At 36.9% G+C, this 19,291-nt stretch overlaps 3 protein-coding genes and 1 long non-coding RNA gene across 4 annotated transcripts; 2 read left to right on the top strand and 2 right to left on the bottom strand.

The window, feature by feature from the left end:
- Positions 1-570: 570 nt before the first annotated feature.
- On the bottom strand, positions 571-2,804 carry LOC122600788 (putative pre-16S rRNA nuclease). The gene is made up of 6 exons (XM_043773549.1): positions 2,200-2,804; positions 2,027-2,095; positions 1,846-1,941; positions 1,664-1,753; positions 1,468-1,545; positions 571-837 (listed from the first exon to the last, which is right to left on the bottom strand). Exons 1-6 carry the CDS (start codon positions 2,221-2,223, stop codon positions 823-825), a joined length of 372 nt encoding a protein of 123 aa, XP_043629484.1. The 5' UTR covers positions 2,224-2,804; the 3' UTR covers positions 571-822.
- LOC122600787 (pentatricopeptide repeat-containing protein At1g63330-like) lies at positions 2,697-4,133 on the bottom strand. Its single transcript, XM_043773548.1, has 2 exons — positions 2,805-4,133; positions 2,697-2,716 (listed from the first exon to the last, which is right to left on the bottom strand). Exon 1 carries the CDS (start codon positions 3,963-3,965, stop codon positions 3,228-3,230), a length of 738 nt encoding a protein of 245 aa, XP_043629483.1. The 5' UTR covers positions 3,966-4,133; the 3' UTR covers positions 2,697-2,716; positions 2,805-3,227.
- Positions 4,134-10,319: 6,186 nt separating this feature from the next.
- On the top strand, positions 10,320-11,012 carry LOC122601847 (serine/threonine-protein phosphatase 7 long form homolog). The gene has a single exon (XM_043774582.1). It carries the CDS (start codon positions 10,320-10,322, stop codon positions 11,010-11,012), a length of 693 nt encoding a protein of 230 aa, XP_043630517.1.
- A 5,752-nt stretch (positions 11,013-16,764) lies between these two features.
- On the top strand, positions 16,765-17,643 carry LOC122602286. The gene is made up of 2 exons (XR_006324199.1): positions 16,765-16,924; positions 17,047-17,643. It is a non-coding gene; the product is annotated as an uncharacterized LOC122602286 (long non-coding RNA).
- The last annotated feature ends 1,648 nt before the right edge of the window (positions 17,644-19,291 follow it).

Raw genomic sequence — 19,291 nt, 5'->3', positions numbered from 1 at the left:
TTGCAAAGATACTTGATGTACTCAGATCAAAATAAACGGCCCCAAAGAAAATAATTTATTAACTCTAAAGAATGTGGCAAAATATCCACTTCTCCAATACATTACATTGTGAATTGCGACATTCATGTGTTGTTTTTATACGCGAGCTCCAATAAATGTGGCACTTCTCCAATACAATACATTGTGTTTTGTGAGATGCGTTTGTTGTGTTTACACACGGGCCATAGTCGTGTGTCAAAAGAGGTCAAATGGGTTGATTTGACCTACAAATACCTTTAAGTTTTTTTCTGTCGAGTAACTCATTATCAATTAAATATGATTCCAAAACAGTGGATTACACCAACCATCTATACATTTGAATGAAACATGTTAGAAAGTTGTATTTATTATAACATAGACTTGGGAGTTGGGGATACTTTCAACCTCCTTGACTCATTCCCAGTGTAACTCAATTTTTGCAATTTGACACATTTTACCTGTTTAAGGTAAGACACAACCCATATTGACCCGTTCAGGTAAAATGTACAAATAGAAAAAACTTGGCCTGAACTTACAATAGGCAGCGTTCCATACATTCCAAATTTCATGACTTCGTTGGATAGATAAGTAGGTGGCTACACAACTAAAAAAGAAACCAATTCTGATTCAGTTACACACGATTACATATTCAACAACAATCTGTTCACACAAACGAGGAAAACTGATGATGCTACTTCAAGTCACAATTACTTTAACCACACATGCAAACCCTTTCTCATTAGTTGTAGATGCTTGGTGGACTCAAATACATATGTTTCATCTTTCTTGACGCTTGTTGGGCTTTTATTCTCTTGATTCCTGCAGCAGAAATTATAAATAAAGAGAGGTTGTTCAAAGGTTTCATATGGTGTCATGTGACCCTAGCTGAAGGCAAATAATTAGTTGCATGGAAAGAGGTATGTAACTCAAAAAAACAAAGTGGCGTTAGTTTAAAGCCCCTACAAAACTGGAATGCAGTTTAAAATGATTAATCGATGCAAAAACTTGTAGTGGAATGGACCAAATGGGTCAATATTCACAGGTTGAAGGGTAGAAAGTTCTGGGAGGTCCTGATTGATCCTACTGCATGTTTGGGTTAGAGATGCTTACTGGAACTCAAAAACAAGGTGTGGTAACTTGGTAGGTATGCAATACTGGGAATGACACAAGTACTTATAATTGGCGTCATAAGTGGTGTGAGTTGGGTTGCAAGTTTCTTGGCTCCAAATATATTTCTGGTGATAATATAAGGAGTAACATCTAAGTAGCTAATATGTTACAACTGCAGTGAAAATGCCCTACAGAATGGTCAATTAAATTCCCTAATGTGCTCGGTAAACTCGTACCTATTCAGAATGTGAAACTAAAGTTACAGTCCATGGTTAAATAAAAAAGATAAGAGACTGGGGAGAGTATGGAAGGATATTAGACATCATGATGTGCAAGTACCTTGGAGCTGCAATCCGACTCGCCGTCACGTATGATCGGGAGACCATGCTCGTCAACATTCATTGCATCGAGATAGTCCTGTAGAAACATAACCATTGAAAAGGTATTCGCGATAAAACAGAAAAAAGGTTTTTGCACTTACAAGAAGTAAGTAATATTATTAAAGAGATATAAACAGACATAGGTAAAATTAAACCTGCAGTATCCTAACTGCTGCAAACTGATCTCTAATAGCTTTGTCAACATGAGAAGGGAAATCCAGCCCTTTGACCAAGAGCTCAACATTCTGTATCAATCCAAAACACATTAGAAACAATTCTTTCAATTTCAAATAACTTAGAAAAAATCAGAGATATGTTTCAAAAAAAAAGTGTTAACCTTTGAGGAATATGACTCATCCCAAGTCGTGTAAGGCAGTTGACACACGTTTTCTTTTTGGGAGAGCTCCTCAATAAATGACTTCACATGGACCATCTACCACAAAAGAAAAAAAATAAATTCGTATTTGTAAGTATTTACGGCTTAAGAAGTACAGTTATAGCATTAGATAAAGTTATACCGCGGATGTAGGTTTTCCATGAAGTGTTGGCCACCCGAAGGCAAATCCAGCGATAGAATAATGTCCTAGCTGCATAAGAATTAACTTAAAACTTCATAAACCGCTTTTAAATCATATATTAAAATTGATGAATAAAAAAAATACATAGAAAAGAAAGCAATTAATGTACTAACGAGTTGGCTGACTTCCTCGGCCATATCCTTTCTCGGTAGGAATTCTTTAGCATTAATTTCTCATGACTAGAGATTATTATGATCTATGAATCTTCAGATTAATTTATTGGTAGCGTTTGGTAACTCGGTTGAAAGATAAAGAATAACGCAGTCAATATCATAATGCAATAGAAAGCATTGCAATGGCAAACATGTCCATTGATTATGTAATTACTCTTATCTCTAATGTATCTAAACCCACCAGCATTGTAATGTTACAATCAGGTTGCATCAAAGGAAACCGAAGGCTGAGCGTAACTGAGACGAAGAGTTGTTTAGCCGCTCTGAACCAGGTAAGCTGAAGCATTTTTATTGCCTTTCCAAGTTGTAGCAGCCAAATTTTGGTAATAGATCAAAGGGGTTATCATCTAAAGCTTCAATGTGAATTACAAATTTTGGTGAAACTACATTGCATCTTCCCATTATAATTAATGCAGACATGCATTAAAATATAATGATACACTTGCAATCCTAGAAACTAATCACAAATAACAACCAAACAAAAATATCATACACAGCAGTCAAGATCCATATATAATAAGTATTAGAAACGTTTAGCATTTTACCAAGGCATCAAACTAAGCACAATACTTGTGTTTAGGCACTCTACATATCCCCTGATCCGCAACTATCAGATAGGTTTGAAGTACTCGGTGACAAATTTGAAGCACTCGTGAACTCTCTTACTGTACCCTCTTCTCTTTGCTTCAATAAATAGTTTCGCCGGGTCATCAATGGGCTTGGTTTCAGTATATTCTTGGATAATATCATCACCATTGATGATACTCCTTGGCTGTAAACCACTATTTTAATTTCCAAATGAAGATGCAATTTTTTTGCATCTTTGAGTAGACCTCGCTCACAAAAACCTCTAATCTCAGCACATATGTATCTAAATTAGGTTCCAAACCTTTGACAGAGAGGTCATGGAAAAGAATTCTTGAAATATCAAACCTCCCACATATATTTGTACAATCAATGAGAATATTCTACACGTCAATGTTTGAGTTTAGTTCTTTGCCATCCATAAAGTAGAACAAATTCAATGCAGCATCCACTTCATACTTGTCGCAATGATCCATCAAACATAACATGTAAACGGAATATTTTTCATCAGAAGGTTTTCCCATTCGTTCTCTATACCAGATGTAACGAGTGACACTGTTTTCTTCGATTTCCCAACCTGCCCTAGCATACATGGAATCAAGGTCACGCTTATAAGACCAGAAATTCGTGTCATCTAAGCTGAAAAACCTATCCAATAAAATGTTATAAATATGAAGAGTAGGTTTGACTTTGGGAAAATGAGGCTTCTCCATGGATTCCAGAGTTGACATTGCTCTATTCAGTTCACCGTTCAAACAATAACCTTCAATAAGTGAAGTGTATGCGTTTATGTCACGATAACCGTACTCAAGAATATGAACCATTATGAAGTCAGCAGTCTCTGCTTCTTTCATCTTACCCTGTTTGCAGAGTGCGTTAATTAATATATTAAAGGTTCTCCTACGTATAATGATCTTTTGATCGTGCATTTCTTTTAGAATCCGACAGACCTCGTTCCAACGACCTGACATGGAAAGGGCATAAAGCAAAGAGTTGTATGTGAAGACATTAGGAGGCATATTTCTGTGAAATTTCATTTCTTCAAAGACTCTGAAAGGATCATCTATCATCAATGATGCGGGCATACCCAGACCAAGGAGCTCTGTAACCTCTTCTTCCATCCATGAGCCTAAGCAAAGCAATGGCTTTGAAGTGACTTCCGATCTTGCAAAGACCCCTGATCATCGGCTCGTAGCTATGATTTGCATGATCTTCGAAAAGTAGTTTGTTTTTGATGAACTTTTTGAATAACTTTTCTGCACCATGAGTACTTTCTCCCTCGACGAATCCATCTAATATTTTACCATAACCAACAAGAGAAAGTTGAATATGATCTCGCTTGATGCAAAAACCTAAAAGCATGGAAAGTTTTTCAGTGTCATACAATCGAGAATAGCACTGGATGATGGTTTCTATGGTGAGTTCGAAAACAGGAACATCAACAGCACACATTTCATTGAACATATGGAGGGAGGCAGAGTAGTATTTCCACGCCGTAACAACTTCCAACAAGTCATAAAACTGTGAATCTGAATCAGGGGGTTTAAGTATCAATTTATCAAAGGAGTCGTAAGCATCATCCAAGTTGGTAAGGTGTCCAAACATACAACATTTTGGAGATCGACGGTGCGGGGTTGAAGTAAAAAGTGATTTGCGAAGAGGTAACTGGAAATACGAGAATCGGGTGTTTGGAAGAACAAGGAAACGGATGGTAGTGGAAATACCTCCAAACTTCATCGACGCACCATGAATTCTGCTTCTAGCCGCCATCCAAACAGAAGCAGTTATGTATGAGGTTTTCTAAAAAAGTTGTAGGTAGGCAAATCAGACCCATTAAACCAAAATTGGGGCTTTTATTTCAAACTTTTGGGTGTTTTTGGGCTTTTTAATTTCAGTCCCGTGGGTTGGATTACGCAAGATAAAATGACAAGTGAAAACCCATGAATTGTCATAATAAAAATTAATAGAATGGTATCTCGATAAAAAAACAAAAAATCAAAAATTATCTAGATAAAATATTAAAACTTCACTAAATAAATAAATACAAACTTTTCTTTTTTTTTTCAACAAAACCAAACGGTGTGGAAAAAAAAAAGTTTAGTGAACCCTTCAACATATAAAAAAAAATTGGGCATAGTATAATGTTATGTTGAAAGTTTGTGATCCCATTTTTCAAGGTATTATACCTTGACATCCGTGCAATGACAACCGAGATCAATTATCTAAAAATAAAAACTGTCACCTTTTTCCTCTTTCTAAATCAAACATCAACAATAACATTAACAAAAGCAAATAGTTATGTGTTCGGTTTATGGGGCTAAAAAGTAAAAGGAAAACACAATTTAACGTTATGATATTATAAACTTTTTGCATAGCTTAATGTTATGATGAAAGTTGTAAATTAACTTTTCATATTCAAGCACTATTGCAAAAATCCACGAGTCAAACCGAGTGCTCCTCGGGGTAGTCACTACAACGTAGGTTGTTGAGTTAACTCAAGTCAGTCGATTACTCGGAGCACTTAATCCTTTGGCCACTTTGAACCTCCGAATACTCCCGCGTAGAGTCGAATACTCTCAACTCCCTAATTGACCGATTTAGGAACACCTAACGACTTTCATAACCTTGAATTTAAGTATGTTTTTTATTGAAATTAAATAACAAATAATATCCAAAGTTTAGTAGAACAGGTCCTAAAAAAAATGTTATTGAAATTAAAACTTAAAATAAAAATTTTAAAACATAAACATACAATGACATAATTTTTAGAAAAGATAAAGTCTTATATTACACTTTGTAAACATGTGTTAAACTTGAGGGCACTACTACGTAAATTTACTACTCGTATTAAAAAGATCAGAAAGCAATGAGCCAATGACTCGTATTAAACGGTCAAAGCGTGAGAGTTAGCGAGACTCTGGTCATCGAAACTCTCCCCTCCCACCCGGTACCGACCTCTCCCGGTATGGTATGAAGCCCTCAACATGTTTATATTCTCTAATTTTATCCTTTTTTTTTTCTTCAAGACTTTCTATCTTTAAGCTTTTGGGTATGCATACAGGAGAATTTATTTTCATATGAGCATGCTTTGACATTATTTAGAATTGAATGCGTTATAATTGAATTTTATATATGTTATGATTTGATAGAGGTTTGCCTTTGACGTTTCGTCACTAAAAGTTCGTCACTAATTTTGTTTAGAGACCAAAAAAAGTTATTTTTTGGCCACTAATTTTGTTTAGTGTCCAAATTTAGTGACCATATTTTCTTAATGGTAACTAAATAAGGTTATTAGTGACCAAATTTTAGTCGTCACTAAACAAAGTCGTCAATAATCGGCTTTTTTCTTGTAGTGTTTGTTATTGTCCCAATATATAAGCAGAGGAACCTTCACCTGTATTCTGGCATTTTGATATCCTCGTAAAAGCACGTAGTTCATAGCATGTTAAGACGTAAAGGCAACTTTTTATGCCAAACTCATGGTACGTACATTTACTATGTTACTAACCTTTGTATAGTCATAACATATTGTTGGGGATGTCCTTAGGGAGAAAGCTTTAAGCTTTTTTTGGTAATGGCCAAATATTATTTATTATTAAGTTAATATATACATGCAGGATGTTTATTAATACCTGCAAAAGGCTTCAGATCATGAAAAGTTGTGACGCTATTGGTCCGGGTAAGTATCTCCAGTATTTGTTTTTTTGCCAAACTTTTAGTTACCGAGAACTCATCTTTATCCTGGGATGTGTTTGGATGTGCTTTGTCAAACTGGTTTTCTGAATATTCAACTTCTTAATTTGCATCGGTTTTTGGTGATATATTGGTGTTGATCAGTTAGCTAATCAGCTTCGCCACCTGCAATTATTCTATAGAGAAAAATTAGATTTCTTAATATGCACTTGAACAAAAATTCGTTCTTGCACAACTAAAGAACTGATACTCCAATTATGATTGTTTAGTGTCACATAATTAGTTTCATAGATCACATCCAAACAGTCAACCACTTCGTCCTATAACTTATTTCAATCCTTCAGCTAAGTTACTCAACATGGGTCATTTTTGCTGCAGTGGCAGTTGTATTAATTGCTATTGGAGTTGTAAAGTCGTAATGGGTAGGATTATGATGGAAGGAATTCAAAACCGCGTATAGATAAGATGGCCCCACAAAGGAATAGTAATAGTAAGAATGATGAGGTGGATGAAGATGATCAAGTTGGCGAAAATGACTCAAACGAAGCTTTTTATTTTTGTGATGCCCCAGAAGTAGAAAGGTGAAAGGGAGGTCGTAATGGAAAACCTGGTGATTGTGGTAGATTTAATGGTAGGGACGAAGATAGGTTCATGAGAAATATTGTTCAAGAAGAATATGAGTTAGAAGACATATTGGATGAATTGCAAAAGGTTATGTTTGAAACTGATGGAGAAAATGAATCAAGATCATCACCAGAAGCTACAAATTACCACATTAAAAACAAGCCAAAAACAGCAAAAAAAAAAAAATATGGACGAAAATTGGGACAGTGATTAACTTGGAGGTAGGAATTCTTTAGCATTAATATCTAATGACTAGAGATTCTTATAATTTATGAATCTTCAGGTTAATATATTGGTAGTTTTCATGCAGGGTAACTCGGTTGAAGGATAAAGAATAATGCAGCCAATATCATAATGCAATAGAAAGCATTGCAATGGCAAACATGTCCATTAATTATGTAATTACACTTATCTCTAATGCATCTAAACCCACCAGCATTGTAATGTTACAATTAGGTTTGCAATTTTTAATACCTTTTCCAAGTTTTAGCAGCGAAATTTGCAATGCTAGCTTAACCAAGGCTCGCCATGTGTAAGACACATAATGGAATCATGTCATCGATTGTTTCTCCTAATCCCAGTTAACTGTTTTTCGACGTGTCATACAGGTTCCTTGGAGCTATGACGTAGAGGGTGATGTTGAAGAGAAACTGCAGGTGAAAGAAGAAGGTCAGCATTGTTAATACAGGGATTTGGTCATTAGGGGTGAAGGACGTCCGAGGTGCCGTTGAAGTTTTTTTTTTTTTTGGGTTGTGTTTGGGTTGCATTGCATGTTATAAGAACATTTTACTACTTAATTTTCTTTAAAAACCCTATGTTTTACATGGAATGGATCCTCTTTTGATTACTGCTTATTTTGCTTATATAACCTATGTTTTGAAAGGAATGGATCATCTTTTGGTTTAGCATGATTGCCTTATGGATGCATGAAAATTCATGTTATATGCAGTTTGTGGCTTGGCAGCCAACTAAGGCAGGTTCATGACAAAACATAAAGTAGAGTATGGTGGATACTCTGGTTGTCATGTTTACAATTAAAAAGTAACAGTAACACCACAATGAACATTGGAAGTCCAGATAAAGTATGTTGTTGGAGTGATGGCCAAACTTTTAAACCAAACATTTCCGCATATTAGGGATGTCAAGGGGTTTGGGTTCATGTTGGCGGGTTAGGGTCAGAAAATATTTGACCCTAACCCGCTCCACTAAAAGTTTTAGCTCAAAAATTTCAACCCTAACCCACAACCTTTCAACCCAAACCCAACCCACCGACCTAAACAAAATCAGGTTGGTGGGTCGTGTTTTGGATTGTTGGGTTGATTTTAAGTCAAACAGGTCATATGAATTGTGAGTTGGCAGGTTGATATCAATTCAAATAGGTTGGCGGGACCGGTTAACCAGAGTGCCAACCCGAAACCGACCCGAAAAATCAAGTTTTCACAAACCTAACCTAGTTTTTTTAGGTTGGTCAACAGTCGGGTTAGCATTGACAGCCCTACGCACTGTTGGTGACAAAACAAATGAATTATCTTCTAAATTTCACTAGGACTAAAACAAATTGGTGAAATCATATGCTTATATAAAACTGGAAACTCCATCATCTAAAAACACTATGATCCAAGAAACTAATTTCACATAACAACCAAACAAGAAAACTATACGCAGCAGCACCCAATATCCGGTAAAAGAGTTGGCGCTCTAGATATCTCTTGATCTACAGCTATCAGATAGGATTGAAAAAGTACCTGGTGACAAAATTGAAGCACTCATCAACTCTCTTACTGTACCCTCTTCTCTTGGTGTCAATATATAGCTTTGTCACGTGATCAATGGGCTTGATTCCTGTATGTTGTTGGATAATATCATCATCATTGATACTACTCTTTGGCCGCAAACCACTCTTTTCCATTTTAAGAAACAACTTCTTTACGTCTTTAAGTAGACCTCGCTCCCAAAAACCTCGAATCATCAACACTTATGTATCTAGCGTAGGTTCCAAACCTTTAACAAAGAGGTCATGGAAAAGACTCCTTGAAATATCAAACCTACCACATATTCTTGCACCATCAATGAGGATATTGTACACGTCAACATTTGAATTCAGTTCTTTGCCATCCATAAAGTAAAACAAATCGAGTGCAGCATCCACTTCATACTTGTCGCAATGATCCATTAAAGATAATATGTAAACGGAATATTTTGGATCCTGCATCAGCAGTTTCATCTCATCAGAAAGGTTTTTCCATTCGTTCCCTATACCAAATGTCTCGAGTGACACTGTTTTCTCTGATTTTCCAACCTGCCCTAGCATACATAGAATCAAGGTCACGCTTATAAGACCAGAAGGTCATGTCATCTAAACTGGTAAAACTATCCAGTAAAATGTTATAAATATGAAGAGTGGGATTGAGGCGGTCATGCTCCATGGATTCCAGAGTTGACAGTGCCCTGTTCAACTCGTTGTTTAAACAATAACCGTCAATAAGTGAAGTGTATGTCTCTACGTTACGATAACAGTGTCGATCAGCAATATAAACCATCATGAAGTCAGAAATTTTTTTCGAAACGGGCATATTTCAAGGGTGTTTTGTCAAACAAGTTTTGGAAAAAAAAAATTTATAACACCCGTGAATCCGGTATTTGAAATACCGGATTCAAATTTCCCGGTCAAATCCGGTATTTGAAATACCGGTTTCAAAAAGGGGAATTTGAATCCGGTATTTCAAATACCGGACTCAAGAAATGATGTGACAAGAGAGAGAGAGTGGGACAACAGAGCACAGAGCACAGATAGACAGACAGAGAGACAGACAGACAGACGTGCAGGCAGAGACAGTGACAGAACATAGTACAACGAATCCGGTATTGGAAAAACCGGATTCAACCAAACCCTAACACGTGTCGATGCCTGGTGATACCCTAGTTGATGTGATGTGACCTTGGTTCAGAGGTGCAGAAAGATGGCAGTAGGAACAGTACGAATCCGGTAATTCCAAAACCGGTTTCAAGTTCAGACAAAAAAAAGCCCATGCAACGTAGCAGTCTATGTATTGTATATATACATGCATATTTTCTCATAGATGATCACCCAAAGCAATATATATTTTTCATAAACAAGAAACTAGTAATTTATCAAAGCAGTATTTTCATAAACAAAAATGGCCTCTATCAATGTTAGCTGTGTTCCAAGAAACCCAGAGTTGTTGTGGCTACAAGCTGCAGATGAACATCGGTCATACAACATCTCCCATGACCGTTCCCTCACAGTAGAGCCACGTTGCAGAAGAGGTGATGGAGGGCTTAACAGACTAATGCAAGATGGTGTGGCCGACGAGGTTGTACGTTATATCAGGAGTGTTGGGTTTTACGAACTCTTCCAGTCATATACATGCCAACTTGATCATTCTTTGATCATCGCGTTGGCTGAGCGATGGCGTCCTGAAACCAACACGTTTCACTTTCCTATCGGTGAAGCGACTGTCACTTTGCAAGATGTGCAGGTGATATGGGGTTTACCTATACAGGGACCACCGGTGTGTAGTAAGTGGGTTACAGAGACCCGAAATGTTGAGTATTGGAAGAATTTGTGTCAAGAGTATCTGGGTATTTACCCGGAAGATGACGACTTGCGCAAAGGTCGGATGAAGTTTAATCGGTTGGCGGGTACGATTACTTTTGAACATTGGGACCCGAATGATGAGGAGCGTTGCCAACAAATGGCTAGACGGGTTATTCTAGCTCTTATTAGTTCGCAGCTTTTTCCTGATTCTAACAGCTATGATGTTAGTCTTAACTATTTGCCGTTTCTGGGAGACCTGAGCATTATACTGATTCTAACAGCTTTTTCCTGATTCTAACAGCTTTTTCCCTGAATCTGCCAATCTACCGGCGCCCAGTAATTCACCTCTCGAAGGGGAGAAAGTGCAGCATTATACTGATTTATCCATGTCCTGGTTGTGTACCTTTTACTTGGAAGATTAGAAGCTCTCTCTTGTCTATACCCGCAAACAGCAATGGCATGAGAACATGGAAACCTTTGATGCTGCCAAGCTCCACAAGAGCATTTTTTCCTATTCTCCCCCATGACAACATTGTATGTGTACTCGCCTTGTGCATTTCTTTGGTTTGTTCTGACCGTGTAATTACCTGTTCATTCATCAAACACTTCCACTCTATGGCTTGTTGACGCTCGTTCACGCATCTGATAAACCTGCCACATTTTGCGAGCTAGTGGTGGGTTCCAGCTACTTACCTTCCGGTATTGGCGGACAAAATGGTCTCTTGTCCAAGTAAAAGTGCTCTCAATTAAAGCTCTAATAGGTAGCATTCGAGCCTTACCAAGGATATTGTTTTGGCACTCGGCAATGTTTGTCGTTAAGTTACCCCAACGACGAAGCGTCGAGTCGTGCCTTAGAGTCCACTTCTCCAAACCAATGTTCCTCAAATACGGCCAAATAGCATCATCTTCACCTTTGATTGTGTTTATCGCCCAAGTATACTTGGATGATTGGGAGGTGGAACCGATAACCTAAGCCAGATTCTTGATTCTCCTGTTCTTGAAGTGCGAGTTGACGTTGCTACAAATGTGCCTCAAACAATACCGATGATGCCACCCATCAATTTGGCTCACTGCATTAAGAATGCCTTGGTGACGGTCTGAAATGATACACAAATCACCTTGCCTCCGCGACCCGACATGCTCTTCAAAGAGATTTAGAAACCATCCCCAACTTTCATTAGACTCTTCATCAACTAAGCCATAAGCGACCGACAATAGTTGTCCATTGGCGTTCTTTGTCACTACAGTTAGCAACTTACCTTGTAGCTGCCTTTCAAATGAGTGCCATCGACAAAGATCACCGGAATACAACGTTGGAATGCCCTAATTGCCAGTCCAAATGCCCAAAATACATACTTGAATGTATGTATATGGCTTGAACTGGTTGGAGAATGGAGCCATTCCACAACAGTGTCTGGGTTAGCACGTTGTAATTCAGCAACATACTTGGGCAGTGCATCAAAGTTACTCGGCCAAGTTCCATACAACCTTTCAATTGCTAACCTTCTTGCATTCCACGCCTTGGCGTAGCTCACGTCAACATTGAACGTTGTTTTTACTTGGGCCTGGATCTGTCTAACTTTTAAAGTTAAATCCTCCCGCACTTGTGACAAAATTTCAGAAGCAATCATACTTGCTGTCATACAACGATTGTTATTAGATATCACTTCTCCATAACAATTGTGACTCTCCACCCACTTTGTGATCTGAAACAATCCTAATATGTTTCTGTTAGATCCAGCTACAAGCCACCTACACGGGACCCGGTCCAAAACACCACGATAATTCTCCCCCCTGGTCATGCACTGTGCTTTCCAAAATGCTGGCCTTGTATCCATAACAATAAGTTCCCTGTTTTCTCTTATGCTCCAAAGCCTAACAGCGTGTATAAGCTCCGCCTTGCTCTGAAAAAACATTCCTTTTTCTATCACATTTCTATCCGGCGACCAAAATTTCACATCTTCTTGAACTTCATTGAATGGCATTAGACGATCTTCATTATCATCTTCAAGATTAACAAGTTCTTCATGCTCCAAAGGACCTTGTGCATGAGCCCCTTCTTCTTCTTCATCTCCAGATACATCCCATCAACGCTATATGCGTCGATGGTATCATCACTTGTATAAGGGGCCTCGTCGCTTGATCCACCAACCATTGGGTCAATTTCATGATCTTGAACATGTTCATCGTCTTCATCGTCATTGTCTTCATCATCGTCATTGTCTTCATCATCGTCATTGTCTGCATCATCTTCCTTATGTTCATCATCTTCGTTATCTTCTGGCTGGTTACTCCCTTGAAAAAAACATTGGCTTTGAGTCAAGCTTAACAACTGGTTTGTAAAACTAGGCTCGAACTTCACTTCAAATTGCGTTTCACCGAGATGATAAATCATTGCCAAAGTATTATCATCCGTAATTAAGTTCCTAAAAGGAACACCCTTAAATTCATACCACAAATATAATTGCAGTTTGAACTGTTGTTTTGAAACACCAAAACAACTGTAAATTATATCACATATTTGTGAATAAGTCATCATGTGGAAAATGGGAAAACTTCTTCTTTTCGATGGATCTGTATTTTGAAGGATTCCATTTATGAATGATACTTGATCATCCCATACTAACTGAACTACAATGGGTTTGAATGAAGAAGAAGAAGCCATTTTTTTTGAAAGTGTTTGAAATGTTATCCGAAAGTGTTTGTTTTTTTTTTAAAGTGTTTAAAATGTTATCTGAAAATGTTTGTTGACTGTTAATGTTTACTGATGAAGAAGAAGCCATCACATACTATATATATACAACCAAAATCTAATTAATTTAACCTAGCATATTAGGGTTTCACCACGAGATGACACGTGTTAGGGTTTCATCGAAACCGGTTTTTCAAATACCAGTTTCGAGAAACGTGATGACAACCACTTTACTACCGGTACAACCACTGTACGACCAGTACCATGACTGTACCCCCTCTGTCTCTGTCTGCCTGCACGTCTGTCTGATCTGTGCTCTGTTGTCCCACTCTCTCTCTCTTGTCACATCATTTCTCTCTTGTCACATCATTTCTTGAGTCCGGTATTTGAAATACCGGATTCAAATTTCCCGGTCAAATCCGGTATTTGAAATACCGGTTTCAAAAAGGGGAATTTGAACCGGATTTGACCGGGAAATTTGAATCCGGTATTTCAAATACCGGATTCACGGGTTTTATAAAAAAAATTTTTTCAAAACTTGTTTGACAAAACACCCTTGAAATACGCCCTTTTCGAAAAAAATTTCCATGAAGTCAACAGTCTCTGCTTCTTCCATCTTGCCTTGTTTGCAGAGTGCTTTAAGTAATAGATTAAAGGTTGTCCAGTGTATAGGGATCTTTTCATCGTGCATTTCCTTTAGAATGCGACAGACCTCCTTCCAACGACCAGACATAGAAAGGACATAAAGCAAAGAGTTGTAAGTGAAGACATTAGGACGGATCCCTCTGCGGAATTTCATTTCTTCAAAGAGTGTGAAAGCATCATCTATCATCATGTCTTTGCAAAGACTAGTGATGATGGCGTTATACGCAACCAAATTATTACTAAAACCTCTTCCATCCATGAGCCTAAGCAAAGCAATGGCTTTGAAGTGATTTCCGATCTTGCAAAGACCCCTAATCATCGTGTTGTGGGTGGATTTATTGGGTTCAAGGAATTTGTTTTTGATGAACTTTTTGAATAACTTTTCGGCTTTGTGAGTGTCATCTCCTTGGATTAATTCACTTAATATAGCATTATAAGTTGCGAGAGAAAGTTGAATATCTCGCCTGAAGCAAAAGCCTAAAAGCATGAAAACATTTTGAGTTTCATACAATCTAGAATAGCACTTGGTGACAATACTTATGGTGTGCTCGTCAGCAGGAACACCAACATCACACATATCATCGAACAGGGGAAAGACAACGGAAGAATAGTATTCCAACTTGGTAACAGTATCCAACAAGTTATTAAATTCTACGACAGATGGGAGAGGCCGTCGAGATTTCAACCAATAAAAGGCTTCCTTGGCATCCTTAAAGAATTCAAGATCCATATATCTAGAGTGATGATGGTAACTACGAGATGAAGCAAAAAGTAATTTCAGAGGACTACTTAACTGGGAATTTGAAGGAACGAGGATACGGTTGGCGGTTCCTTGAGATTTCATGATCAACGCATGAATTCTGCTTCTAGCCGCCATCTCTCACGCTAACATACTACTAGTAATTAGGTTTCGAAAGTTTCTGATGAAAATGTACTCCGTATATATTCAATAATATTTAAACTTGGAAAAGATTTGAGTAACTTTTTTGTATTAGTATATAAAAATTATAACCCTACGTTGAAAGTTTACTTAAAAGAGACATGTGAATTGACCGAAATACCAATAATGAATTAAATCACTATCAACTCTTAATATTAAATTACACCATTAGACCATTATATTATAAAATATCTCTACAAACCGTCACCACCGTCATCGCCGCCGCATTGCGCAGGTAAATAATTTGATTGGATAAATCTTTGTTTTGTTCGTAAACTAGTGGGTTCACCCGCGCTTCGCTGCGGGTGATGCTAGAGTTACAAACCAATTACAAACAAACTTTTACAAACTCACGTCTAGCCAATCAAATCAAGGGAGAGATTGGAGAATATGTTTGTATTTAGTTTGCACTAGTATATTTACCCGTGCTTTGTTGCGGGATTTAAGGAGATTATTCGTAAGCTTTAAGATGCTCCGTTTTGCTTGATTCTGGAAAGTTAGTAATATTTTCATGTGATAGTATTAAAAGAGAGTGTTCAACGTAATAATATTCATGGTTTTTAATATTGATTAGTTAGTATAGGTATAGAATAAAGTCTTTGTAAGAACAGAGAGGTAAAGAGTATGATAAGTAGTTACATTTTTTTATGTTATCATTATAAAAAACATGTAAAAAAGAAAGAAAGTAAAATTTGGAAAGGTCTAGTACTCTTGTATAAGTTGTAACACATGCAAAGAAAATGATTCATAGTACATGCATAAATACTTGTAAAAGATCAGTTGTTTTAGAAACATATAGAAAAAGAAAGATAGTAAAATCTGGAAAGGTGTGTATAAATATAGTTGTAACACATGCAAAGAAGGTGATACATAGTACTTGATGCATAAATACTTGTAAAAACCAGTTTTTAATATATAGGGTCAATACATAGCATTTTTCTTTTTCGATATCAAAGTTTTTTTTATGTCACTCTAAATGTAACATGTTCATTCCTTAATATCAGTAAATAATTTAATTTTGTAAATAAGATATAAGGTTACTAATGTAGTATTTAATTTTAGGAAATTAATGTCAGCGCCATTACAATCATACCTTAAACAACATATCTTTAATTATATATATGTGCCTTTTCCTTAAAATATCGTAGAAGATAACTAACATTTTGTATTACTTGGGCTTATAGTAAATTGTACATATTACAACCAGTGGTGAAAAATTGAAAATTTAAGCTCCGATTTCAAATGATAGTTTTGAGATACTTAATATACGAATTAGTATTAGATATCTACTAATATTTTTAGTATCATTCTGTTAACTAACATATGTTAAAGAAAAAAAATTGTGTGTAGATTTGGGTTGTTTATTGAAAAGAAGTAATAAAATAAAATATGGAGACACCTATTCAATGGTTTTACATGTGTCTCACATCACCGTCCCTGCTGTCGTCTCCACCATTATCACCATCACCACCTCCATTATCACTATCCTAACCGTCATCGCATTGCACGGGCATAAGTCTATTTTTTGTTAACAAAAGAAAAAAAAAAAAAAAGATTTGTGTCATCGTGATATTTGATAAATGTTGGTTAAACGAATCAAATTACTCCTTAATATTTGATGGGATTTTCACATTCAAAAGATTTTATAAGTGATATAAATATTGTTAACTTTTACTAACTCTTAATTAAAATCCTTATATAAATACAGTCTATATTATATGACCATATGAATCATTTAAAAATTTAAAAGAAATAAAAAAACACATATGGAAAACAGCTGGAGTTTTTACTTTTTCAGTTTCCAAGTTTCTCATGCAGAGAGATTATAAGTGTGTGGGTGTAGTTCAAAATAAGGCAAAGAAAGGAGTAAGGAGTAATAGTTGTTAAATGTAAAGCTATTCTATATCCAAATAAAGTTTAACTTCGTGTAAGTTTTTATTTATAAGATTCTTATTTTTATATTGGAGATTATGAGTAAAAGTGTCTAGAAAATTTATCATGTAGACATTTTTGGTCCCGCTGACCGGATTTTGATGACGTTGGTGATAGGATGATCGAATTTTTGTGGTGATGTTGGTGCAATAGTGGTGACGGGGTTACCCAATCTTAACAATGGCGAAGATGGGTTGCTCAGATTTTTGTGGCGGTTGTGCTGATGCTCATGTGGGTGACCGGATCTTGATGGTGGCGGTGAATCGGTGGTAGGGGTTATCAGATCGCTGTGGCGGCGGTGGTGATGATGAGCTGGGCGGATTTTTAAAGTTTAGATCTAGGGATGTTTATTAGCTCCTCCGCCGCAATTGTTTGGTGCGGTGGTTGCTGCCGGCGGTGGTGAGAGAAGAAATTTTATCCGATCACTGTGGCGGCGACGGTGATGATGAGGTGGCCAGATGTTGGTTGTGGTGCTGATTGGATGGCCAAATCTCTCTCTGAAGATGTCAGATGAAGATCCAGTTTCGGTTACCACCAGAAGTTTTTTATAAAAAAAACCTTTTTTCCTTTTTTTATACTTTAGATCTATGGATGTTTAACAGATCCGCCGCCGTCGTTGTTTGGTGCGGTGGTTGCTGCCGGTGGTGGTGAGAAAAGAAATTTTATGTATGTGTGTATAATTGTATATGAAGTGGGTGCTTAGTACCTTGTGCATCAGAAGTTGTAAATAATTTAATGCAACTAAACCATTTACTGTTCAACCGAACCGGATCTTGTAACTAAACCAGATCTTGTAGCAGTTGAAATTGAGATTGTTATATATACAATTACAATTTCTTCAAATAAAAGGGATATTGTTTATCATGCAAATTTCAAACTATTTTAAATCAAACTTTGGCATTCGGCACGACGAGGAGCAGTGTATGTAATTGAATTAAGAGTAAATTACACTTTTCATCCCTAAAGTTGACACGTTTTTCACTTTTGATCCTTAAACTTTAAAAATTACAATTTTGACCCTAAAGTTGGCCAATTTTTTCAATAATCGTCCTTTTGCCTTACGGCGTTAAAAAATGGTCGTTAACGTATGCACGTGCTAAACACGTGAGGGTACTAATGTCATTTCACCTTACACCGAGGGACGAAAAGTGAAAAGATAGTTACTTGAGGGACGAAAAGTGAAAAAATAGTTACTTGAAGGACGAAAAGTGAAAAAATAGCTACTTAAGGAACGAAAAATGTAAATCATACAAATAAATTTATTTTTCCATTCTTTCTTTTCCGATCATCTTCTCCGATCATTTTACCGATGAAATTTTCCGACTACACATTTATTTTCGGATGATACCTAATAAAAACTCGACTTTGAATCCAAATCTAAACCACAAACAAAATCATTTACTCAAATTCATGACATTCAAAACACAACCAATCAAACAAATTATAGTTCAAACATGTCAGTTATCTTTTTTTTTCTTCTAAATTTTGATTTTATTTGAAAGGGAGACGGTGGATGGTAGTGATTCTAGGTGGTGGCGGTTGGTTAGTGGTGATTCTAGTCTGCGGCGATTGGTTGGTAGTGAACGTAGACGGTGATGTTTGGTGGTAATTGTAGGCAGCGGTTGCTGGTGATGATTGTAGGCGGTGGTGGCTGGTGTTGATTGTAGTGGCGGTGGCTGGTGGTAATTATAGGCGGCGGTGGCCCGAGGTGGCGGTGGGTGGCAGTGGCTCGTGGTGGTTATAGACTGCGGTGGCTAGTGTTGGTTACAGATGGCGGTGGCTGGTAGCGGCGACTGTTGTTGATGGTTATTAGGTGGTGGTGATTGGAGAGGCTTGGGGGTAAAGAGGGAATAAATGTCTAGTCGGAAAATTCCATCGGAAAGGATGATCGGAAAAGGAGGAATGAAAGAATAAATTTATTTGTATGATTTTCATTTTTCGTCCCTCGAGTAACTATTTTCTCACTTTTCGTCCCTCAGGTAGCTATTTTTTCACTTTTTGTCCCTCAGTGTAAAGTGAAATGACATTAGTGCCCTCACGTGTCTAGCACGTGTGTATGTTAACCGCCATTTTTTAACGTCGTAAGGCAAAAGGACGATTATTGAAAAAATTGGCCAACTTTAGGGTCAAAATTGTAATTTTTAAAGTTTAAGGATCAAAAGTGAAAAACGTGTCAACTTTAGGGATGAAAAGTGTAATTTACTCTTAATTCAATTACATACACTGCTCCTCGTCGTGCCGAATGCCAAAGTTTGATTTAAAATAGTTTGAAATTTGCATGATAAACAATATCCCTTTTATTTGAAGAAATTGTAATTGTATATATAACAATCTCAATTTCAACTGCTACAAGATCTGGTTT

Source organism: Erigeron canadensis, chromosome 5 (assembly GCF_010389155.1).
Source record: "Erigeron canadensis isolate Cc75 chromosome 5, C_canadensis_v1, whole genome shotgun sequence".
Taxonomy (NCBI): domain Eukaryota; kingdom Viridiplantae; phylum Streptophyta; class Magnoliopsida; order Asterales; family Asteraceae; genus Erigeron; species Erigeron canadensis.
The sequence above is the reverse complement of the archived record's forward strand: the minus strand, read 5'-3'. Positions and strand labels throughout refer to the sequence as shown.